The 18,904-nt window shown below is 34.5% G+C and overlaps 2 protein-coding genes across 5 annotated transcripts; one reads left to right on the top strand and one right to left on the bottom strand.

Annotated features, from left to right (window-relative positions):
- Window positions 1–247: 247 nt before the first annotated feature.
- LOC113698677 (cytochrome P450 81Q32-like) lies at window positions 248–2,687 on the bottom strand. 2 transcript variants are annotated; one of them, XM_072060309.1, is made up of 3 exons: window positions 2,447–2,687; window positions 1,400–2,219; window positions 248–1,314 (listed from the first exon to the last, which is right to left on the bottom strand). In XM_072060309.1, exons 2-3 carry the CDS (start codon window positions 1,934–1,936, stop codon window positions 706–708), a joined length of 1,146 nt encoding a protein of 381 aa, XP_071916410.1. In that variant the 5' UTR covers window positions 1,937–2,219; window positions 2,447–2,687; the 3' UTR covers window positions 248–705. The 2 variants fall into 2 exon arrangements, with proteins under 2 accessions (XP_071916410.1, XP_027074370.1); XM_027218569.2 differs by lacking the exon at window positions 2,447–2,687 and having other exon boundaries at window positions 1,400–2,388.
- Window positions 2,688–14,921: 12,234 nt separating this feature from the next.
- Window positions 14,922–17,518, top strand: LOC140004156 (uncharacterized). Of its 3 annotated transcripts, none has more exons than XM_072059880.1 (4): window positions 14,922–15,263; window positions 15,669–16,923; window positions 17,029–17,067; window positions 17,201–17,518. In XM_072059880.1, the coding sequence occupies exons 1-2, from the start codon at window positions 15,251–15,253 to the stop codon at window positions 16,904–16,906; spliced, it is 1,251 nt and encodes a 416-aa protein (XP_071915981.1). In that variant the 5' UTR covers window positions 14,922–15,250; the 3' UTR covers window positions 16,907–16,923; window positions 17,029–17,067; window positions 17,201–17,518. The 3 variants fall into 3 exon arrangements, with proteins under 3 accessions (XP_071915981.1, XP_071915982.1, XP_071915983.1); XM_072059881.1 differs by having other exon boundaries at window positions 17,029–17,092; XM_072059882.1 differs by having other exon boundaries at window positions 14,927–15,263; window positions 15,680–16,923.
- The last annotated feature ends 1,386 nt before the right edge of the window (window positions 17,519–18,904 follow it).

Below are 18,904 nucleotides of genomic sequence, written 5' to 3'. Positions count from 1 at the left end.
ATAAATAGCAGGAACTATTAATTGTCACTGAAATGGTTTCAGCAATGGGCGCTAGATTAAACTACAAAACTCTTAATGCAGAGCTAAATCATGAGATGGTAGACATCCTGATAAGTTAACGTTTGCTGCTTCAGAGATGATAGATAATCATAATTTATGTCATACTTGTTGGCACACAAAAATGTGTGCAAACAGCGGAAACAATTCTAACATATATAAAAAAATGTGGGAAGAGGAGGCGAACAAATACACAATAAATCTTCAATAATTTTATTAATCCAAAACTCAAATATCAACAATAACAAATACTAAGTCATAGCCTTTCGCTCACGACAACTCACAAATCTCAACTATGAGATTTTCTATCAAACCTATTCTTTAGACTCAACTCAACTCTTCAATAAATAATCTACTAGACTGGTAGTATTTATAGACTCTAAAGCTTTCTAAAACAAATATAATTGTAAACCAAAACTTATTTGGAAACTGACTTGAGATTTCCTAATTGAATATGGAATCTAAACAAATAAGATACAAAAAGAATTAGGAAACTAAATACGAAAATAACCTGGTTTAATTTCCGTCATACCTTCTGATTAACCTTCTTAGACAAGTTAACTTTTATTCTTGAATTCAACAATGCACATTAATTTACTTGTAGAAAACACGCATAAACTCAATCAAACAACACAAACTAATCGTTGATTAAACAATCCTGTTTATAACCATGTCACGAGCTCTGCACATGGCTTCTAGTGGCTTGGCTTTTGGCATGGACACTCCTGTCCCTTCAGCTAGATCAATCTCCTCCTCACCAATTCTTTTCCAATCAAAACTCTGAATTAGAGATCCCAAGGCCAAACCTACCACCCGCCGTGCTAGGCCAGAACCAGGGCAAGATCTCCTTCCCATCCCAAATGGAATCAGCTTTGATGGCTCAACTTGCAAGCCGTCGAATCTATCTGGCTTGAAGCTTGTTGGATCATCCCAAACGTTTGGATCCCTGTGAACTGCCCATGCATTAACTAGCAAAATTGTGCCTCGCGGAATATTGTATCCCCCAATTTTACAATCATCGGACGACTCATGTGGCACTAGCATTGGTGTTGGGGGGTACAACCGAAGTGTTTCTGAAATGATGTTATGAAGATAAGGAAGATTGGATAGATCATGTTCGTCGACCAATCGATCAGTCCCTACTTGAGCATCCAATTCAGCTCGAGCTTTCTCTAGCACCTCGGGATGGTTGAGCAAAAGAGACAAGGCCCATTCTATAGTCACTGATGAAGTGTCTGTTCCAGCCGTAAGCATGACCTACCAATAATATACTAGTGATTCAATTGAATGCTCATTCCAGTTCAACGGTGAAGAATGACTAATAGAGAAAGAATATACTTACCAGTATAATCCCTTTGATGATTTGGTCCGTATAGTATTCTGGCTGCGATTCCTGCAAAGAAAGCAGATGATCGATCATCGTATTACTATTCTTGTTGCGGCGATGCTCTTCAAGTAAGCCCACCAAGAACGAGTCAAATTTGGTGAAGAGCTTCATCGAGTTTTTCTCGAAGTTTCCATAATCGATCCATCTTAACAGCGGTAGGAAATCTCCAGGATTTGATGCACCACCACGTTTAAATACTTCTTTGATAAGCCCCCGAAACTGCGTTGCTTCGTAGTTATCTCCTTCCTCGCCGAAATATCTCTTTCCGGCCACCATCCTCATAATAATGTTCAAAGAAAGCTCAGATAATCTCGACTTCATTTCAACCTTAGCAAAATCGTGGCGAGACTTCTGAGCCAGTTTCACAAGCAACCGTCTGATTTCATCTTTCCTGACGGACAAGAACATGTTCAAACGACTGGCCGAAAATATTTCCACGGAACCCAGACGGCGAAGATTCCGCCAATGCTCACCATATGGGGAACTGGTCATGTTGGTGTAGTTGTAACCAAAATACTTTCCTACAACAAAGCGAGGCCGGTTGGCGAGGATCACATCGTTCTTGGTGAAGCATTCCTCCACCGCCGAAGGAGATGATACCACCACTACTAGGCGGCTCCCGAATTGAAGGGAAATTATGGGGCCGTATTTTTGGGAGATTTTGTAGAAGGTTCTGTAGAGAGGCGGTTTCAGGAGGTAGAGATGACCTATTATTGGAAAAGCTGGTATTGGACTTGGTGGGAGGTTTCGGAGCCGCTTCGAAAGGAACCTAAAACTAAGAAAAATAAGAAAAGATGAAATCACTGTGTATACCCAGACAACTTCCATGCTCAATTCAGCTATCTGCGTTTAAAATGGTTATTCTTATATTCCAAGGAATTGTAGTCGCATAATATTATATATATATATATATATATATATATATATAGGATTTCGAATCGCTCTCCTATATATTTCTCTATATATATTAATTTTCGTGGCTTGAACCTGTTAGTTACTTACCATGGGCTTAATTATCTCTATGTTGGAGATTGCGAGTCAGAACACGACTTTTCTATCAGCAGGACATTTCTATTTTTCCATAGTCAGAACAGGACTTTTCTATCAGAAGGACATTTCTCTATTTTTCCTGCAAGTCACATGTCGGTCGTTGTTCGTCATGAAGTTTGACCCCAAGAAGAAGAAGGGGGCGGGGCAATGCAATGAGCCACTGTCCAATGATTGTCAATTACGTAATGTGAAGCTTAATTTCATCATTGAACGTTCTAACGTTGGGACTTTGAGAGCAAGACAGTATTGCTTTGCCTAATATATATACATGTATGTATGTATATTGAACACGTAATTGGAATATTATATATATTGAAAATGTACTTGGAATATTCTATCTTCTTCCCATGCAGATAATCTAATCACTAGTTGTCAATTGGCCACCCCCACCATTGGTACTTGTTACTTGTGGAAATTATACTCTTGCATTTTGTCAGCGGCTTATTGGGTTGTTGGCTGCTATCTACGTCTTAAGTGCATTTGTACGGTGGGAGGTCAAAAATTCCAATATTACCTTCTATTAATTATCACTTAATATATTTTTTTTTGTAAAATTTCATGAATATTATAGTTTGTAGTTTAGTTTTTTTTTCCTAATTACGAATTATACAATCAATTTTTTTTTTCTAATTTCATAGATTTATGGTCTTTTGAATATACTAGTCAAATTGTAGGCATAAGATTTTATGGGTTATTAATGATGTAATACTATTCAAAAGGACTAAGAAATCACTTGAGGATGACTATTCTTTATTCTTCTACAACTTTTAATTTAATAAGTGTATAAGATTAACAGTTTCTCTTTCTATTTTTAAGATTTATCTAATAGGTACCCATTGAGCACTCGTTAAAATGTACATCAGATGTTAGATTTTTAGAAAAGTAATATTAATTAGAGAAGGTGTATAAATGTAAGAAAGGATAATGTTTGTTAATACACATACACACATGGCAGATTAGATGGAATTGAAATGTGTTGATGAGTGCCCATTAGACAATTGTTAGAAAAACCCTTATTTTTAAGAATTTTTTATTTGCTGAAGCCTCCAAGATTGACGTCATTACCGTTTCTTCCAATCTTATACTAAAGTCATTTTGTTTTCCTTGTCCTCTTACCCTCAATCACTAGCCTACTGAATTTTCTTATAACGTCACCTTGATTTATTATCCATACGAGGGACTTCTTTGATAGGAGGAAAATTAATTCTGGGAAAATGAAAATAGCTAGGACTGTTTGTGACGAAAGAAATTTACAGAATAGGTAAAAAAGTTGGTGCTTTTTTATTTCTTTATGATTTTTCCTCTTTGTTTGAAAAGAAAATAAAATCATGTGTAATATAGTATAAAACATCAAGTGGCTTTCAATCAAAGTTTCTGGCAGTGATATACAACACGGCATGATCATGCTTTAACCAATATTAACAAAATACACACAATTAAGTCTCTTCTACAAGCTAAAAACCATTATGTGAGATTGCGAGAGTCAAATAGATGAGTTATTTCAATAGCGGACAAGCCATACAAGTCTGCAATCCTGCACCATGTCTTGTTAAATAAGTAATAATCAACGTTTGGAGAGACCAGAATCAAATGAGAAAAGAAACCTTGACATCTAGCAGTATGAAATTGCGACACAGTGGCAAACTAAAGCATAAAACAAAAGGTAACTTTAGAAAACAACCCCTCCCATGTCTAATACACATTTGTAGCATTTGTTTATCCACAAGTCAAATTTTTATTAAAAAGGCTTCAAATCAATGACATAAAAAAGCATAGGCAGCAAAAATATAACATCATTTCAATTAGGCAAATAAAAGAGCAAGATAGAAAATTCACAAGTGAACCTTTAACCCTTAAGACCAAAGTCAAGTATTATGAATTGAAATAAAATGTGCAACAATAAGGAATGCACAAAAAAAAAAAAAAAAATTGTTACCTTACCTAAAGTCTAAAACTGTTGAATGCTAGGGTTGTTAATAAGGTCGAGCCAACTCGAATTCAACTTGTTCGGTCTGAAAAAAGTTCACTGAGCTTAATCTTTAATTCGATTGAGCGGAGATTGGGTCTAAATATTGGGGCCAAACTATATACGAGCTGAGTTTGGGCCATGCCACTCAAGCCCAATAAAAGCCATACCATGTATGAGTATAATTAAATACATAAAAAATATTTAATAATATATATAATTTATAATTATACATATTATGACATAAAATGTTAATAATTTATATATAAATATATATTAATTCATAATTATAAAATATATATTATATATAATTATGTATTTAATTATGAGCAATGATCAAGGCCGGTTTGAATTCGAAATTCATATAATAGTGTGAGTTGAGTTTGAACCTTAAGCTCAAAAGTCCAAAACCTGAAAATTCGTATAATTTATGAGCCAAATTTGGGGTTGTCAAAACTTGGCTCAAAAGAAAATTTGTGTAATGTTTCTTATCCCTTCCTCTCCAGAATGCTTTCATGTTTTTTTTCCTTGGTTGAACTCACCAGAAAGTTCACTGCAATAGAAAATTTATGTAATGTCATCTGAAATATGCTGGGTTTGGTCTATAAATTTATGTAAAATGTCCTGGGATACGAAAAATTAGGAAGAAAAAGGCACAATCAGTCTGAAACATTTAACTTGGCTTCTGTTCACAGCAGAACAATTGAACAATGAAATGCAAAGCAGATACATCAACCTTCTTCGGAGCAGAAATATCGCTTTCGTCACATGCATATTGCTTTAGGCTGTAAGGATAGCAAGTAAAAAAGCTTTGCATAGCACAGAGTGCAAAAATATTACACAGAATTAAATCAGAATTTGATTTGTCTTTTTGCTGAGTCAAGTACAAATGGGAGAAAAAGTGGATTTCATTTGGAAAAATAAAATCACCTAAAATAGTTATTACAGGAGAATTAGAAGAATATACCTTTCTTATATAGAAGGTTATTGGACATCCTATGTACTTGTTCTGTCCTTAAGAGGTTAATAACGACATAAATCTTCCATAGTCAACAAAGATAAAAACAAAAGTGAATCCTAAGTTAGCATCTTGTTAATATAAAGGCAAAATGTCTATACAAGTTAAAGCCACTCAATCTCACTTAAATCTCCAAGTATAGATAAAATCCATAGAATACCAAAGAAGCATGCCAAAAACCATAGGAGACCACGTTCTAGCAAGAAAATTTGTCTAAAAGGATAACCAATCCTCCTAAATATCTCAAATAACAGTGATGTCATTGTCAAAATAACTTTCTTAACTTTCCATTTTTCCAGGGGCTTATAAAATTCAACATCAGTGTAAAAGGATCTTTTTTGAAGAACATCTAACATTATGATTTTGCAATAAACATTGTCACTGACAATCTCATTTTTAGCTAAAGCAAGGCCATGCATTTTGATAAGTGAATATTTAACGTACATTTTGTACAAGTTTGGCATGAACTTTTGGTAGGTTTTGGGAAGATTAAAGCCATATTTGAATTCTTTTGATGATAATTGCTTAAATATTGCTTAAGTGTTCAAAACTTGATAAATGAGTCGATTAACGCGTTAATTTTGTGAAATTGTGAAGGATATTAATATATGAAATTCATGCACGAGATGAAGGAAATGTAAGGATCGTCCAGAGGATAAAGTACACAAGAAACTAGGAGCAAAAATGAAGAAAAAAGGAAAGAAATGAAAAACTGGAAATTGACCAACACGGATTCGAGCTCGGATCCGTGTGAACAGAGGGAGATCCAAGCCCTCGTCTATACTTCTGGAGCAGTGCATCTGAGGCCAGACGATCCGAGCTCAAATCATTAAGAGAAAGGCCTCGGATCAGCCTTGATCCGAGCTCGGATCGTTCTGCACCCCTCGGATCCGAGGGTCGGATATGCCTCTCTCTTCTGCAAGTGGCACAGCCATTTTTCTCACTTTTCACACAACTTTCCAGCTATCTTGGGTGAGAGAATTCGGTGGCACATGCTTCTGCAACAAAATAGAAGACAAAATGAGTTATTGACAAGTCAAAACAACATGTCTTTTGACTTTCTTTAACAAAATCTTAGTTGTTAGAATCATGAAGGAGAAAAAAGGTGCTTTCCACCACCTTTTATGCAGAGACACAGGGGGAAGCTAAGGGACCATACGTAGGGAGTTTTTCCTCTTGTAAGAAGTTCTCTCTAGCTAGAAGTTCTTGAAGAATCACTTGGAGACTTCACTTGTAATCATCTTGTACAAGACATAGCAGAAATTTGAGGGCTTCACCATTAATTGGCTAAGCTTTTCTTTATATTTCTTGTACTTGTACTTTATGATATTTTGCATTAATAAACTTGTGAGTTTGATTGTTACATCATTCATGAGTAGCTAAATTTCTTTATCTAGGGAGTAGATGAAACTTATGACTAAATGATATGAATTGAATGTGAGTTACACTTGTTATATCTTGTATTAACTTGTCTATTTGTGCAGTTGTAATTACTTGTTGTTGTTTGATCACCAATAGCATGTTTATAGTTGTTATTAGTCAATGAGAATTGATAGTAACAATGGAAAAACATGAGTAGAGCTTGAGTTGTATGTTCATGAAAATATATGTACACTTAAATAGATTATCTAGCATTTCATGAAGGAAAATAGAGTAGAACTAGTATTTCACCATGAAAATAGGGAAAACTGGATTGCTCTAGGCCATTTTATCATGAGAATGAGATTTGGTAATATTGGAAATGAATTCCGGATTAAACAAGAATAATAACAAGAGGTAAATCTATTCATTTATGTTGTTTATGCCATAAGTGGAATCTACATCCCTAGATTCAATCTTTAGTGAAATTTCTCCATTTGCATTTAGAATTTATTAAACCAGATTTGTAGACAATAATGATGTGTGCGGGGTATACATACACAATTAGTTCATCCACAATCAAGTTTTACATTTATAATTCCTAAATACCCCACACGCGATTTATCGCAAGTATACGAATCGTGAACGAGTATAGGGTATTAAGGGTCGATCCCACAACGAAGATTGCAATTACCGGCACTACTAAAGTTTCTCTATTATTTAGACTATCAATGAATTATAACAAGTAAAACCTACTGAACTTGTGCAAGAAAATAACAAATGAAAGCTCCTTAGGTTGTGGTATCTCTAACTACTCATACAAGTGCTATATTTGGATCATTGAATACTACTATCTAGGTTAGTTATGGTGTAATTTCCTCATGCATATGAAACTTACTTTCGTAGTGAATCAATTATACTCATAACTAATCCATACCTATTCTCATGGTTATGAAATTAGCTACAAGTTCATTTCTTCAGTGAAATTACATGAAATGAATCACTTAAAACCATATAGGTGCATCTCTACTTTCGTGAGTGTACTCCCTATGTTTAGTACTTCTTGAACCAGTGTTAAATTTCAATTTTCATTGCAGAAACAACATCTTAGATGATCACAATTAATGGTACCAGATTAATCATGATTTAAAGAGCCAAAGTGCTAAATAACTTGCTCAAATCATAGCAATCAAATAACCAAATAATAAACACTAACAATCATAGAAAGTTCAACCAAACCCAAGGCATAAACTTTAAAGATACATATTAAACACAAAATTCAGAACTTGTATATTAATTAAACTTGGAATCAAGTACAAAAGATAAAGAGTTGGAGAAGAGATAACCCATGTCACTTGAACTTCAACTCCTCCTTCTTCATCTCCATCTTCATCCTAATCTAGTCAATCTACAAGAATGGATAAACTATACTAGTCTACACTAAGCTAACCTAATACTCAGAAGATGAAAGAGCTACATTTTTGCACTCTCCAAGTTCTCCCGTATGTCTCTCTTTTCTCTCTTCAATCTTGCAAGTATTGGCTATATAAAGATGAAAGAAGTCAAGAAAATGAGGCATACACCACCCTTTTACAGCTGCAAAGTAGTTCTCACATGTCTGGCATTGCATGTGACTTGTTAGAGGTGAAAATAAGTTTTCTGCGTAAAGAGCAGCCTTCTCTGACCACAATCCGGCCAGAAATCCGGCCGGATTGCTATAGTGACATTTTGGTGCACTTTTGTTCAATTTTCTGCTCTGCTCCGATTTTTCATCAATTTCAACGGAACTTTTCTTGATGATAAAAGCTGATTTAGCTCTTGACCAAACATGAAACTTGTAGTCCTTTGAGTTAGCTTTCCAATGCATCAAGAATCACCTCATTTGGATTTGTGTGGGCTGAGAAATGATCGAAATACCCTTGACTGTTCATTGCCCTGTTTCAGCTTCGACCAAATGAAATTAGTTACTGTAATTCGGCTTTTTGACTTGGAAAACCTCCAAACTGGATTCAGATGTCTTCACCAAAGTTGTAGATCTATCTCTTATCTTCAAATTGGTTCTAGAATCATCTCAATCCGATCATTGTAGCTCAAGTTATAGCCAAAATACGAAAATATGTCAAAACTGTCAAAATGCACAAAATCCAAGTAAAAAGTGATAAAAATCTAATTTAATCACTTAAAAGCATTTTTCACTAATTATAGCCAAAATGATTCATTTTCTTCCAATAATATAACCAAAGTGACTAAAAATAATATAAAATGTTATACAATTATTACGTAAATTAGTCACTTATCAAATAGCATTATAATCTTCTTGCTCAGATTTATTGTAAGTCTAAATAATAGAGAAAATAAGGGCGTAGTACTTGTTTAAATTGCTCCTCGTGGGATCGACCCGATACATACCCTACATTACGATTTCGGCCTGTATACTTGCAGTCAACGGGTATAAAATTGGATTTAAACTTGCATTGATATAAAAAAATCCCGTCACATTTCCTTGGAGACGAGTACAAGCATAAAATTTTGATGAACTACCAATAGAAGTGCACATGAACTCCTCCAAATGTAAACGTGCAGCAACACTTTTAACAAGACAGGAAACTTGAATAGAAATTTCGGGAAAAATTAAATAGATATTTGCTTAGAATTTTAGATGCAAGCGGGAGAAAATTTCAGGAAAGAAATCACAGAAATAAATATTGAAAGGAAAACAAAAATCAAGAGGCAACAAAGAACCTTAATATTCTGGAGATACGTTCTTCTCAGATACCGACATTACCTTTCCTTTTTTAGGATATTTCTTGTTCGATGAAAAAGGTACTAAAAGTAAGCGTTGCCTTTCTCTTATGTACAAGACCACCAGACGCACCCCAGCTTCAAGCGAGTCACCCGATGGAACTTGCTGAAATAGATTCCCTTCCAGCGAGAGCGGATTAGAAAGATAAAGGAGCACAAACAAGGGTTGTTTGAAGCACTTGCTTCCAGTTTTCGTAAAAGCTCTCTTATCTCGATTATCTCTACACTAATAAATTAAATGCCACCTCTACCATGGCCGCCACTACCATATTTAGGTTGTTAGAATATTTTCAAATATTGAAAATCTGGACAAAATTCTAGAAGTAGCGTTCTCCGTTTCATTCGTAACGGGTTCCAACCGTCATTTGAAGAAATACTACTTCATACATATTTCTAACGATTAATAACTGTTTAGGAGATATGAAACCTTATTTATATGGGCCAATTTGTGGTCTTTTGGTTGTAAACAAAAAAGATCTACAAACTCTAGAAAAATATTGCATTTCTCTTCTTTGTTCTGGGGGTTGTAACAACTTAGTGCAGAGTTTTGCAACCAAATTTCATCTTATCCTAGAGGATATTCATCCTTGATCTTTTGCACATTATAGTGAACGAATAAAGGGTTAAGGAAAGTGATTTGTAATCACGATGTGAAGCCTTTTTCTTGTCAGTTTTGCAGCCATATTATAGTATTCTCTTTGTTGCTTTTGTAACAATATTAAGGCTCTATTCTTCCTTTGAAATGGCAAGCACTATAAAAGATTTGGCTTCCAATATTGTTAAACTTGACCGTTTCGATGAAGGCAATTTCATTTATTGAAAGAAGCAAGTGCATTTCCTTCTTGTGGCCCTCAAAGTGGTGTACGTTCTAACTACTCTAAGCCTTGCAACAAATGATGAAGAAGAGATGTTGGATGACATCCACAATAGGCAAAATTGGGACATGGATGATAAGATCTGTAGGGGACACATTCTCAATATAATGAGAAATGAGCTTTTTGATGTCTATCATTCGGTGACAATAACCAAGAAACTTTGGGACAAGTTAGAAACAACAAGTAAGAAATTTCTTGTCTCTACTTTCTTTAATTATAAAATGATAGACAAGAGGCATGTTATGAATCAATTTGATGAACTTGAAAAGATGTTTAATCATTTTTCTCAACACAATATGTTCATGGATGAAACAATTGTTGTTAGTTTCATAATTCACAAACTAGCATCCACTTGGAACAATTTCAAGAGAGATCTCAAACACAAAAAGGAAGAAATCACTATTGAAAGTTTTGCTAACTTTTTTTTTTGTGTTGGGGAAGAGTTTAGAATGTAGGAGAACAAAGATCCTACTTCCAAAGTGAACATGGTTGAAGAGGGACAAACAAGCAAGTCCAAGGGTAACAACAAATCCAATCAACCGAAGAATCAATCCAACAACAACAAGAAAAGGAAGAAAAAGGGGAAATGCTATCATTGGAAGAAGAAAGGGCATTACAAATATGAATGCAAGCTTCTCAAAAAGAAGAAGATGGAGAATCCCAATTCTTCGAACAATGAAGTAAAGAGTCTTGTGGTTATGATTTCTGAAGTCAACATAGTTGAGGAAAATTTTTCTTAGTGGATTGATTCTAGTTCTACCTAAAGGGCATTACAAATATGAATGCAAGCTTCTCAAAAAAGAAGAAACTGGAGAATCCCAATTCTTCGAACAATGAAGTAAAGAGTCTTGTGGTTATGATTTCTGAAGTCAACATAGTTGAGGAAATTTTGTTTTGATGGATTGATTTTTGTTCTACCTGAAGGGCATTTCAAATATGAATGCAAGCTTCTCAAAAAAAAAAAAAAAACAAAAAGAAGATGGAAAACCCCGATTTTTCAAACAAATAAGTAAAGAGTGTTGTGACTATGATTTCTAAGCTCAATATGGTTGAGGAAAATTTTTCTTGGTGGATTGATTCTGGTTCTTGCTACCATATATGCAAGAACAAGGACTTTTTCAAGTCTTTGAAAGAAGTGATGATGAACAACCCATTGTATACATGGGCAATATAGTGACTACTCCTATTAAAGGGGTTGAGAAAGTAGATTTAAAGTTTACATCTAAACATGTTGTAACTCTTACAAATGTACTGTTTGTTCCAAAAGTGAGAAAGGATCTCGTTTTAGGTAGTTTGATGAATATTTTGGATTTAAACTTGTATTTGGGGTTGATAAGTTTGAACTTTTCAGGGGTGGTATGTTTGTAGGCAAGTGCTATATATGTAATGGCATGTTCAAACTAAATGTCATGCCTATTAATAAGTTGAATAAGAATATTTCTTTTGCTTATGTGCTTGAGTCTACTACCACTTTGTGGCATAATAGGTTTGGACAAGTTAATTATAGGAGGATACATGATATGATCGAACTTGATTTCATGCCTAAATGTTTCCAAAAGGAGGATGGTAAATGTAAAACATGCATGTTAACAAATAACTAGAAAGCCATTTCGAAAGATTGAAAGGAAAACAAACAAATTAGATCTTATTCATATTGATATTTGTGATTTGCATGGTACTGTATGTTTGTGAGGAAACAAGTATTTTGTCACCTTTATTGATGATTGCACTAGATTTTGTTTTGCATATTTGTTACATTCAAAAGATGTAGTCAGACATATGTTTAAGATATACAAAATAAAAGTAGAATTTTTATGTGGCAATTTAATTAAATGTTTAACAACCGACCGTGGTGGTGAGTATTATCAAAAGAAATTTTTTGAGTCCAATGGTATTAAGCATGAAGTCACCGCTCTATACACACCTTAACAAAACGGTGTGGTTGAAAGAACAAATAGAGTAGTTATGGAAATGGTGAATGCAATGCTATCAAATTCTAGTTTAAGTCAAGGTTTTGGAGAGAAGCTGTACTTACGGCTTGTTACATATTAAATAGAGTTCCAAATAAAAGGAGCTCTATAACTCCTTATGAACTTTGGTACAAACGAAAGCTGAATCTCAGATATTTGAGACTTTAGGGTTGTAGAGCCATTGTCAAAGTTCTTGAATCTAAAAAAAGGAAATTAGATAAAAGAGGTGTTGAGTGCATTTTCTTAGGATATGTACAAAAAAGCAAGGCCTATAGATTCATAGTAATAGAATCTAATGATTCAATATCAATGAACACAATCATTGAATCAAGAGATGCTATTTTTGATGAGCAAAAATTCATCCCTATATCTAAAGAAATTGACAATGTGTTAAACTATAATGAATCACCTAAAGATAGCTTAAATGATGAAAAAAAAATCATTGAACCAAGAAGGAGCAAAAGAGCTACAAATGTGAAGTCTTTTGGCTTAGAATTTGTTACTTACCTTGTAGTGTTGATCTTGATCTTTGTCTTTTGATGTTTACAAAACAAATGGATAGTACTAATATCTTTTCTAAGAAATCCTTTCAGCCTTGAAGGGATAGGATTTTAAGAACAAGTGCAATTGAAAGAAGATAAAGGAAAACGAAAGCTGTTGAATGCTTGTGAAGACAGTATTGGATGTCCGATAATCATTGCGCAACTTTGGACGCATGAAGAACTCCACCACCAGACGTCCGAAAGAATCAAGACATTCCCTCTAGCTCACTGACCTCGTTCGGACGCTAAACATCAGAGCACCGACCGTCCGATAAAGTATGCGGATCTTCGGACGCAAAGCAGTGTAGGTGCCGGACGTTCGAAAGAACTGAAGAAAACTTCTCAAAATGATCATCTGCTTTCGGACGCAAGTATCAAAGACACTGGATATCCGATAGAATTAAAGAAGTTCCCTCAAACTCACTGCCTATTGTCGGGTGCAAATTTCGGATGGACCGGACGTCCGACACTCCCAACGGCCAGTAGACTCTTTAGCTGTCTTCTATCCGTTGGAAGCATTAATGGGACACTTTTTGGTCTCATATAAATAGTGCATAGTTAACAACTTTCAAAGAACTTTTGCATATTGAGAATACGAAAGATCAAGAGTAGTTTTAGTGAGAAAATACTCTTTAAAGAAGATTTGTACTCTTAGTTGTGTAAATTTCATATAAGCTTTTCTTGTGTGAGAAAAATACTTCAATAGTGTAACTTTGTGAGGGTTATCCGAGTGATAGTAAAACTTCCTAACTTGACCAAGTGTGGCTTGGGGCAAAGAGGAAGTAATCATTCCTTTGTACACAAAGATTGGTTGTATTTGATCAACTTGAAGAAGCTTGCTCAATAAAGTAATATTCAAGCTCAAGAGGAGTTTGGAATTTGGTTTGCTATTCTTTCCCTACTATTTACTATCCTGCAAATATAAACTGCTCATCTGTTCTACTCACAAGCAATCTTGCTTTCTTATTAACTGATCAATTGAGTGGTCATCTAGAAAAGAGGGTAAATTTCATATTGAGCCAAAAAGGTGTCTCATAACTTGATTAGTTTTTAAATTACCTAATTTACCCCCTCTTAGGTTGTCTTCGATCCCTACATGTAGAAGGGACAAGGTATGAAATAAGTAATAGTATTACTTATTGCTTTAATATCGAAGCCAATTCTAAAACATTTGATAAAGCAATGAAGTCACATGATGCTTCATTTGGAAAGAAGCTATAAATGATGAGATGGACTCAATTATGGTCAATAAAACTTGGGAGTTAATGGATTTACTACCGGGTTCCAAACCAATTGATTGCAAATGAATTTTCAAGAAGAAATTGAAGGTGGATGGAACCATAGACAAGTTTAAGGCTAGATTAGTTGCCAAGGGGTTTACTCAAAAACATGACACTGATTATTTTGATACTTACTCGCCAGTAGCTAGAATAGCTACCATAAGGGTGCTACTTGCGATAGCTTCAATCCAAAAATGAGTAATCAACCAAATGGATGTCAAGACAGGATTTCTTAATGGTGAATTGGATAAAGAAGTGTACAGAAACAACCTAAAGGGTTTGTAGTACCTGAGCAAGAGCACAAAGTATGTAGAGTTATAAAGTTCTTGTACAGATTAAAACAAGTTCGAAAACAATGGAACCAAATATTTGACTAAGTAATACTCCCTCCGTCCCGTAAACTCTGTCGCGCTTGGGAAGCAGCGCTTTTTATGCACAGTAAAATCCACTTGTTTGTAAACTCGTGGGTTCCAAATTTGCCCTTCACATTCACCGACAGGCTCAAGAAATAAATTGGTCAAAGAGGGACCCATCAAAAGCATTCCATTGTTTCGGCTACCAAAAACAAAAACTCATTTCCTTATCAAAATCTTCTTCATCCAAAGCAAATGGGTCAAAATGGGACCCACCAAAAACCAATCCTTTGTTTCAGCCACAAAAACCGTTTCCTTATCAATTGCTGCCACAGAAACTGTTTCCTTCTTCTAGCAGACATTCATCACCGCCTACTACTAAAATCTTCTCTGATTCTCCATCGTTAGCCATTCTTCAATTGCTGCAAATTTAAGCTACGATAATTTCTCTGGAATAACTACAAATTCCTTCTTCTCATACTCCATATTCACTTGAAAGTTTTCACCTTTGATTACAATATTGGTGCTCCAGTTCAAGAGAGAAGCATTGGAAGGATATGAAGTTGATTGCTAATCCATAGTTGATAACAAATGATATTAAAAGGTTAGTTAACTGTCTTTTATTCTTTCTTTTTAATGGTTTTTTTCTCTTTTCTCATGTAAGAAAGGCTGGATCTTTTAAACTTTTGTAATGTTTATTTATTGATTATTTTGTCTATAATTTCTTAAAGATTTGCCGCCAAATTATTTACTGAAAATTTAGATTTTGGCGGATTACTCCAAAAATAAGTCTTGAAATGCCTATTTTAAAATATTTAATGGAATTGTACACTGACTTGTACCTCTATATATGCAGTCCGTTTGTTTTGTTTTAACACTCTGTTTCTTTTTTTTTTACACCATGTTTCAAAGGTGACTCTTAAAAGAAATATGGATACTTTTAATGATGTTGAAACTAATAATTCTGCGAAGAGATTAACTAATCAAGAAAGGCAAATGATTTTTGAAGCTTTATTACAGGAAAGTAATTGCGGTAAATTGAAAAGGGGAACCATCAGGAACATTGCAAGCCTATTTAAAACAAGTGTTAGGACAGTTCAGAGAATTTGGAAGCTAGCAGCAATTACTTCTACAGATGGAAGAGTTGATGTATCACGCAGGTTTCCTAAAAGATGCGGAAGAAAACGAGTGGATATTGATTTTACTTTGATCATGGCAATTCCTCTCCGGCGCCGAACAAATATCAGGTCACTTTCCAGTGAAATGAAAGTGTCCAAATCAACCCTTCACCGACGAATTAAAGAAGGTGCTATAAGGCCACACTCAAATGCACTCAAACCACAATTGACAGATCAGAATAAGCAAGTAAGGCTTAACTTTTGCTTGTCAATGCTTGAACCAGAAAGTCTCAACAGCAATCCAACATTTATGAGTATGTTCAATGTTGTGCATATTGATGAAAAGTGGTTTTACATGACTAAAGAATGTGAAAAATATTATCTTCATCCTCAAGAAGAAGAACCTCTTAGGACATGTAAGAGCAAAAAGTTCATTGTGAAAGTTATGTTCCTAGCTGCTGTTGCTCGACCACGTTTTGACTGCTCTGGTAACCCAACATTTGATGGGAAAATTGGGATTTTTCCTTTTGTATTCAAAGAACCAGCAAAGAGGAGTAGTAAAAATCGTATGGCAGGTACATTAGAAACTAAGCCAATATTGTCAGTGACCAAGGAAGTATATAGGAGATGTTTAATTGAACAGGTTTTGCCTGCAATACATGCTAAATGGCCACGGGATGGTGGTAGTGTTACTGAAATTTTGATCCAACAGGATAATGCAAAACCACATATTAATCCCACTGATCCTGTATTTATTGAAGCTGCTTCTAGAGATGGATTTGATATTCACTTGTCATTTCAGCCTCCTAACAGTCCGGACATGAATGTTCTTGACTTGGGATATTTTAGAGCTATACAATCCTTGCAACATCAAGAAGCACCATTGTCAATTGATGAGCTAATTCTTGCTATGGAAAAGTCATTTGATCAATTATCAAGTGAAAGTCTAAACAATGTTTTCTTAACATTGCAATCATGTATGGTAGAGGTGATGAAAAATCTTGGGGGAAATAACTATAAAGTGCCACACATTGGGAAGCACCATTTAATGAAAGAAAGTTGTCTTCCACTGCAAATAGAATGTGAAAAAGAACTTGTGAATCAAGTTCTAAGTCATATGCAAGCGTGATTATCTTCATTGGACAGGTAAGATTTTATAAAGCTTTTTTGTTTTTTAAGATTTTTTATCTCTAATTTCTTGTGTGTATGGTTGTTTAAACTAACTAGTGTTCCTTATTTTCATATTTGTAGGTACTTAAACTTTACTAATCATGTGTTTTGAACAAAATGGTATGGGTGTTCTAATGTGCAAAATGTACATGTACTCAATGTTCATTTGTCTAGCTATTCTTGTTCACTTTGCTCTGGAGCATCTTTATTTGTTGTTTATCACTAAATTGTGTCCTATCTCATCTTTTGGCAGATGGTTGAAGTCAAGCAATCCAACCCTTTTGATTTTGTGGTGCAAGCTTTTGATTGGGCAAAGAATATAGAAGCACTTTTATGTACTAGTGGTTTTTCATTGACTGCTTTTATTTCACTTTACAAGATTTTAGAATAGCTCAGTAAAGTTAGCTTGACGTTAGTAGTAGTAGTGCTGATTTTTGTACAAAAGGGAAAATGTGCAATGCTGAGTGAAGCTATGTACATGTATAAACATTGAAACACTACTTTTGTTGGAGTTTTTGAAACTGTCAATAGCATTATTCTATAAAGTGAAAATAGTGCATATTGGTTTGCATTCTTTTGCTATTTGGTGGTAGAATATCTGTTTTTGCATTTTTGAGTTTTGAAACATTAAAAAAAAAGAAAGGAACTGACACTTCCATAGACTACGTTTAAATTAAATTTGGTAGTAAGTGTAGTTTTTTTTCTCCAAGTAGAGTAACATGCCTTATTATTTTGCTCATTTAGTTTTTGGATCAATCTAAAATTATTCACCTATTTTTTACACTTTTTTCTTGCTTTCAATATGAATTTATTTTGTGAAAGTTGATCATTCTTAACAAATTAGTGCGTATGAAAATAATTTAAAATTTGAAAGCTTTCAAAAGAAAATCACTAATTAAATCATCTCGATATTCTATTTCTTGCAAAAAATCGAAATGATCCTCTTGATAACAAAACCAGTTTTCAATTGAAGTTTAAAAGAGCCATGTGCACATTCTTCATGATGAATTTGGCTGGAGTCGGAACTTTGTTGCTGGAGCCGAAAGTCAAATATGGTACAAGTTGGAATATTTGGATGTCCTTTGGGACCACACATCAATTTGTGGGCCAACTAGCACATGCATTATCACACCATTAATGGAGGGCAGAAATGGAAATTCATAGCTTAAAATAGTTTGAAATGTCAAACATGACAAATATTTTGGGACAGCCCAAAAAGGAAAGTATGACACTATCAATGGGACGGAGGGAGTACTTGCTAGTGGGTTCAAGATTAATGAATTGGACAAATGTATAAATAACAAGTATACGAGTAGTAAAGGAATCGTTATTTTCTTGTATGTGGACGATATGTTAATCTTTGGTATTGACTTAGAACAAGTCAGTGAGACCAAAAAGTTGCTATCATGTAAGTTTGAAATGAAGGATATGGGGGTGGCCGATGTTATGCTAGGAATAAGAATTAAGAGAGAGTAAGGACAAATTTTTCTTTCACAATCTTATTACATACAAATTTTTCTTTCACAATCTCATTACATTGAGAAGATTCTAAGTCATTTCAATTATCAAGATTGTAAACCTGCCTTAACTCCTATTAATCCAAAAATTGACTCTGTTAAAATGTTTGTGATCCTGTGTCTCAATTGGATTACGCCAAAGTGATTGGATGCTTGATATATACAATGACATGTGCAAGGCCAGATATCGCTATTGCTATAGGCGTGTTAAGTATATACACAATCAATCCAAGCAAACAACATCGGTGCTAGAGTCTTGAGGTATCTAAAACATAACAAAGATTATGGCATTTGCTATAGTGGCTATCCTTCAGTATTGGAAGGTTATTTGAGTGCTAGTTGGATGACAATAAAGATGATCATTCTTTAACGAGTGGTTGGGTCTTTATGTTAGGTGGAAGAGTGATTTCTTGAGCATTCAAGAAGCAAACATGCATAAC

Source organism: Coffea arabica, chromosome 7e (genome assembly GCF_036785885.1).
Source record: "Coffea arabica cultivar ET-39 chromosome 7e, Coffea Arabica ET-39 HiFi, whole genome shotgun sequence".
In the NCBI taxonomy this organism is placed as follows: Eukaryota; Viridiplantae; Streptophyta; class Magnoliopsida; order Gentianales; family Rubiaceae; genus Coffea; species Coffea arabica.
This window is presented reverse-complemented; position numbering and strand designations above follow the sequence as displayed.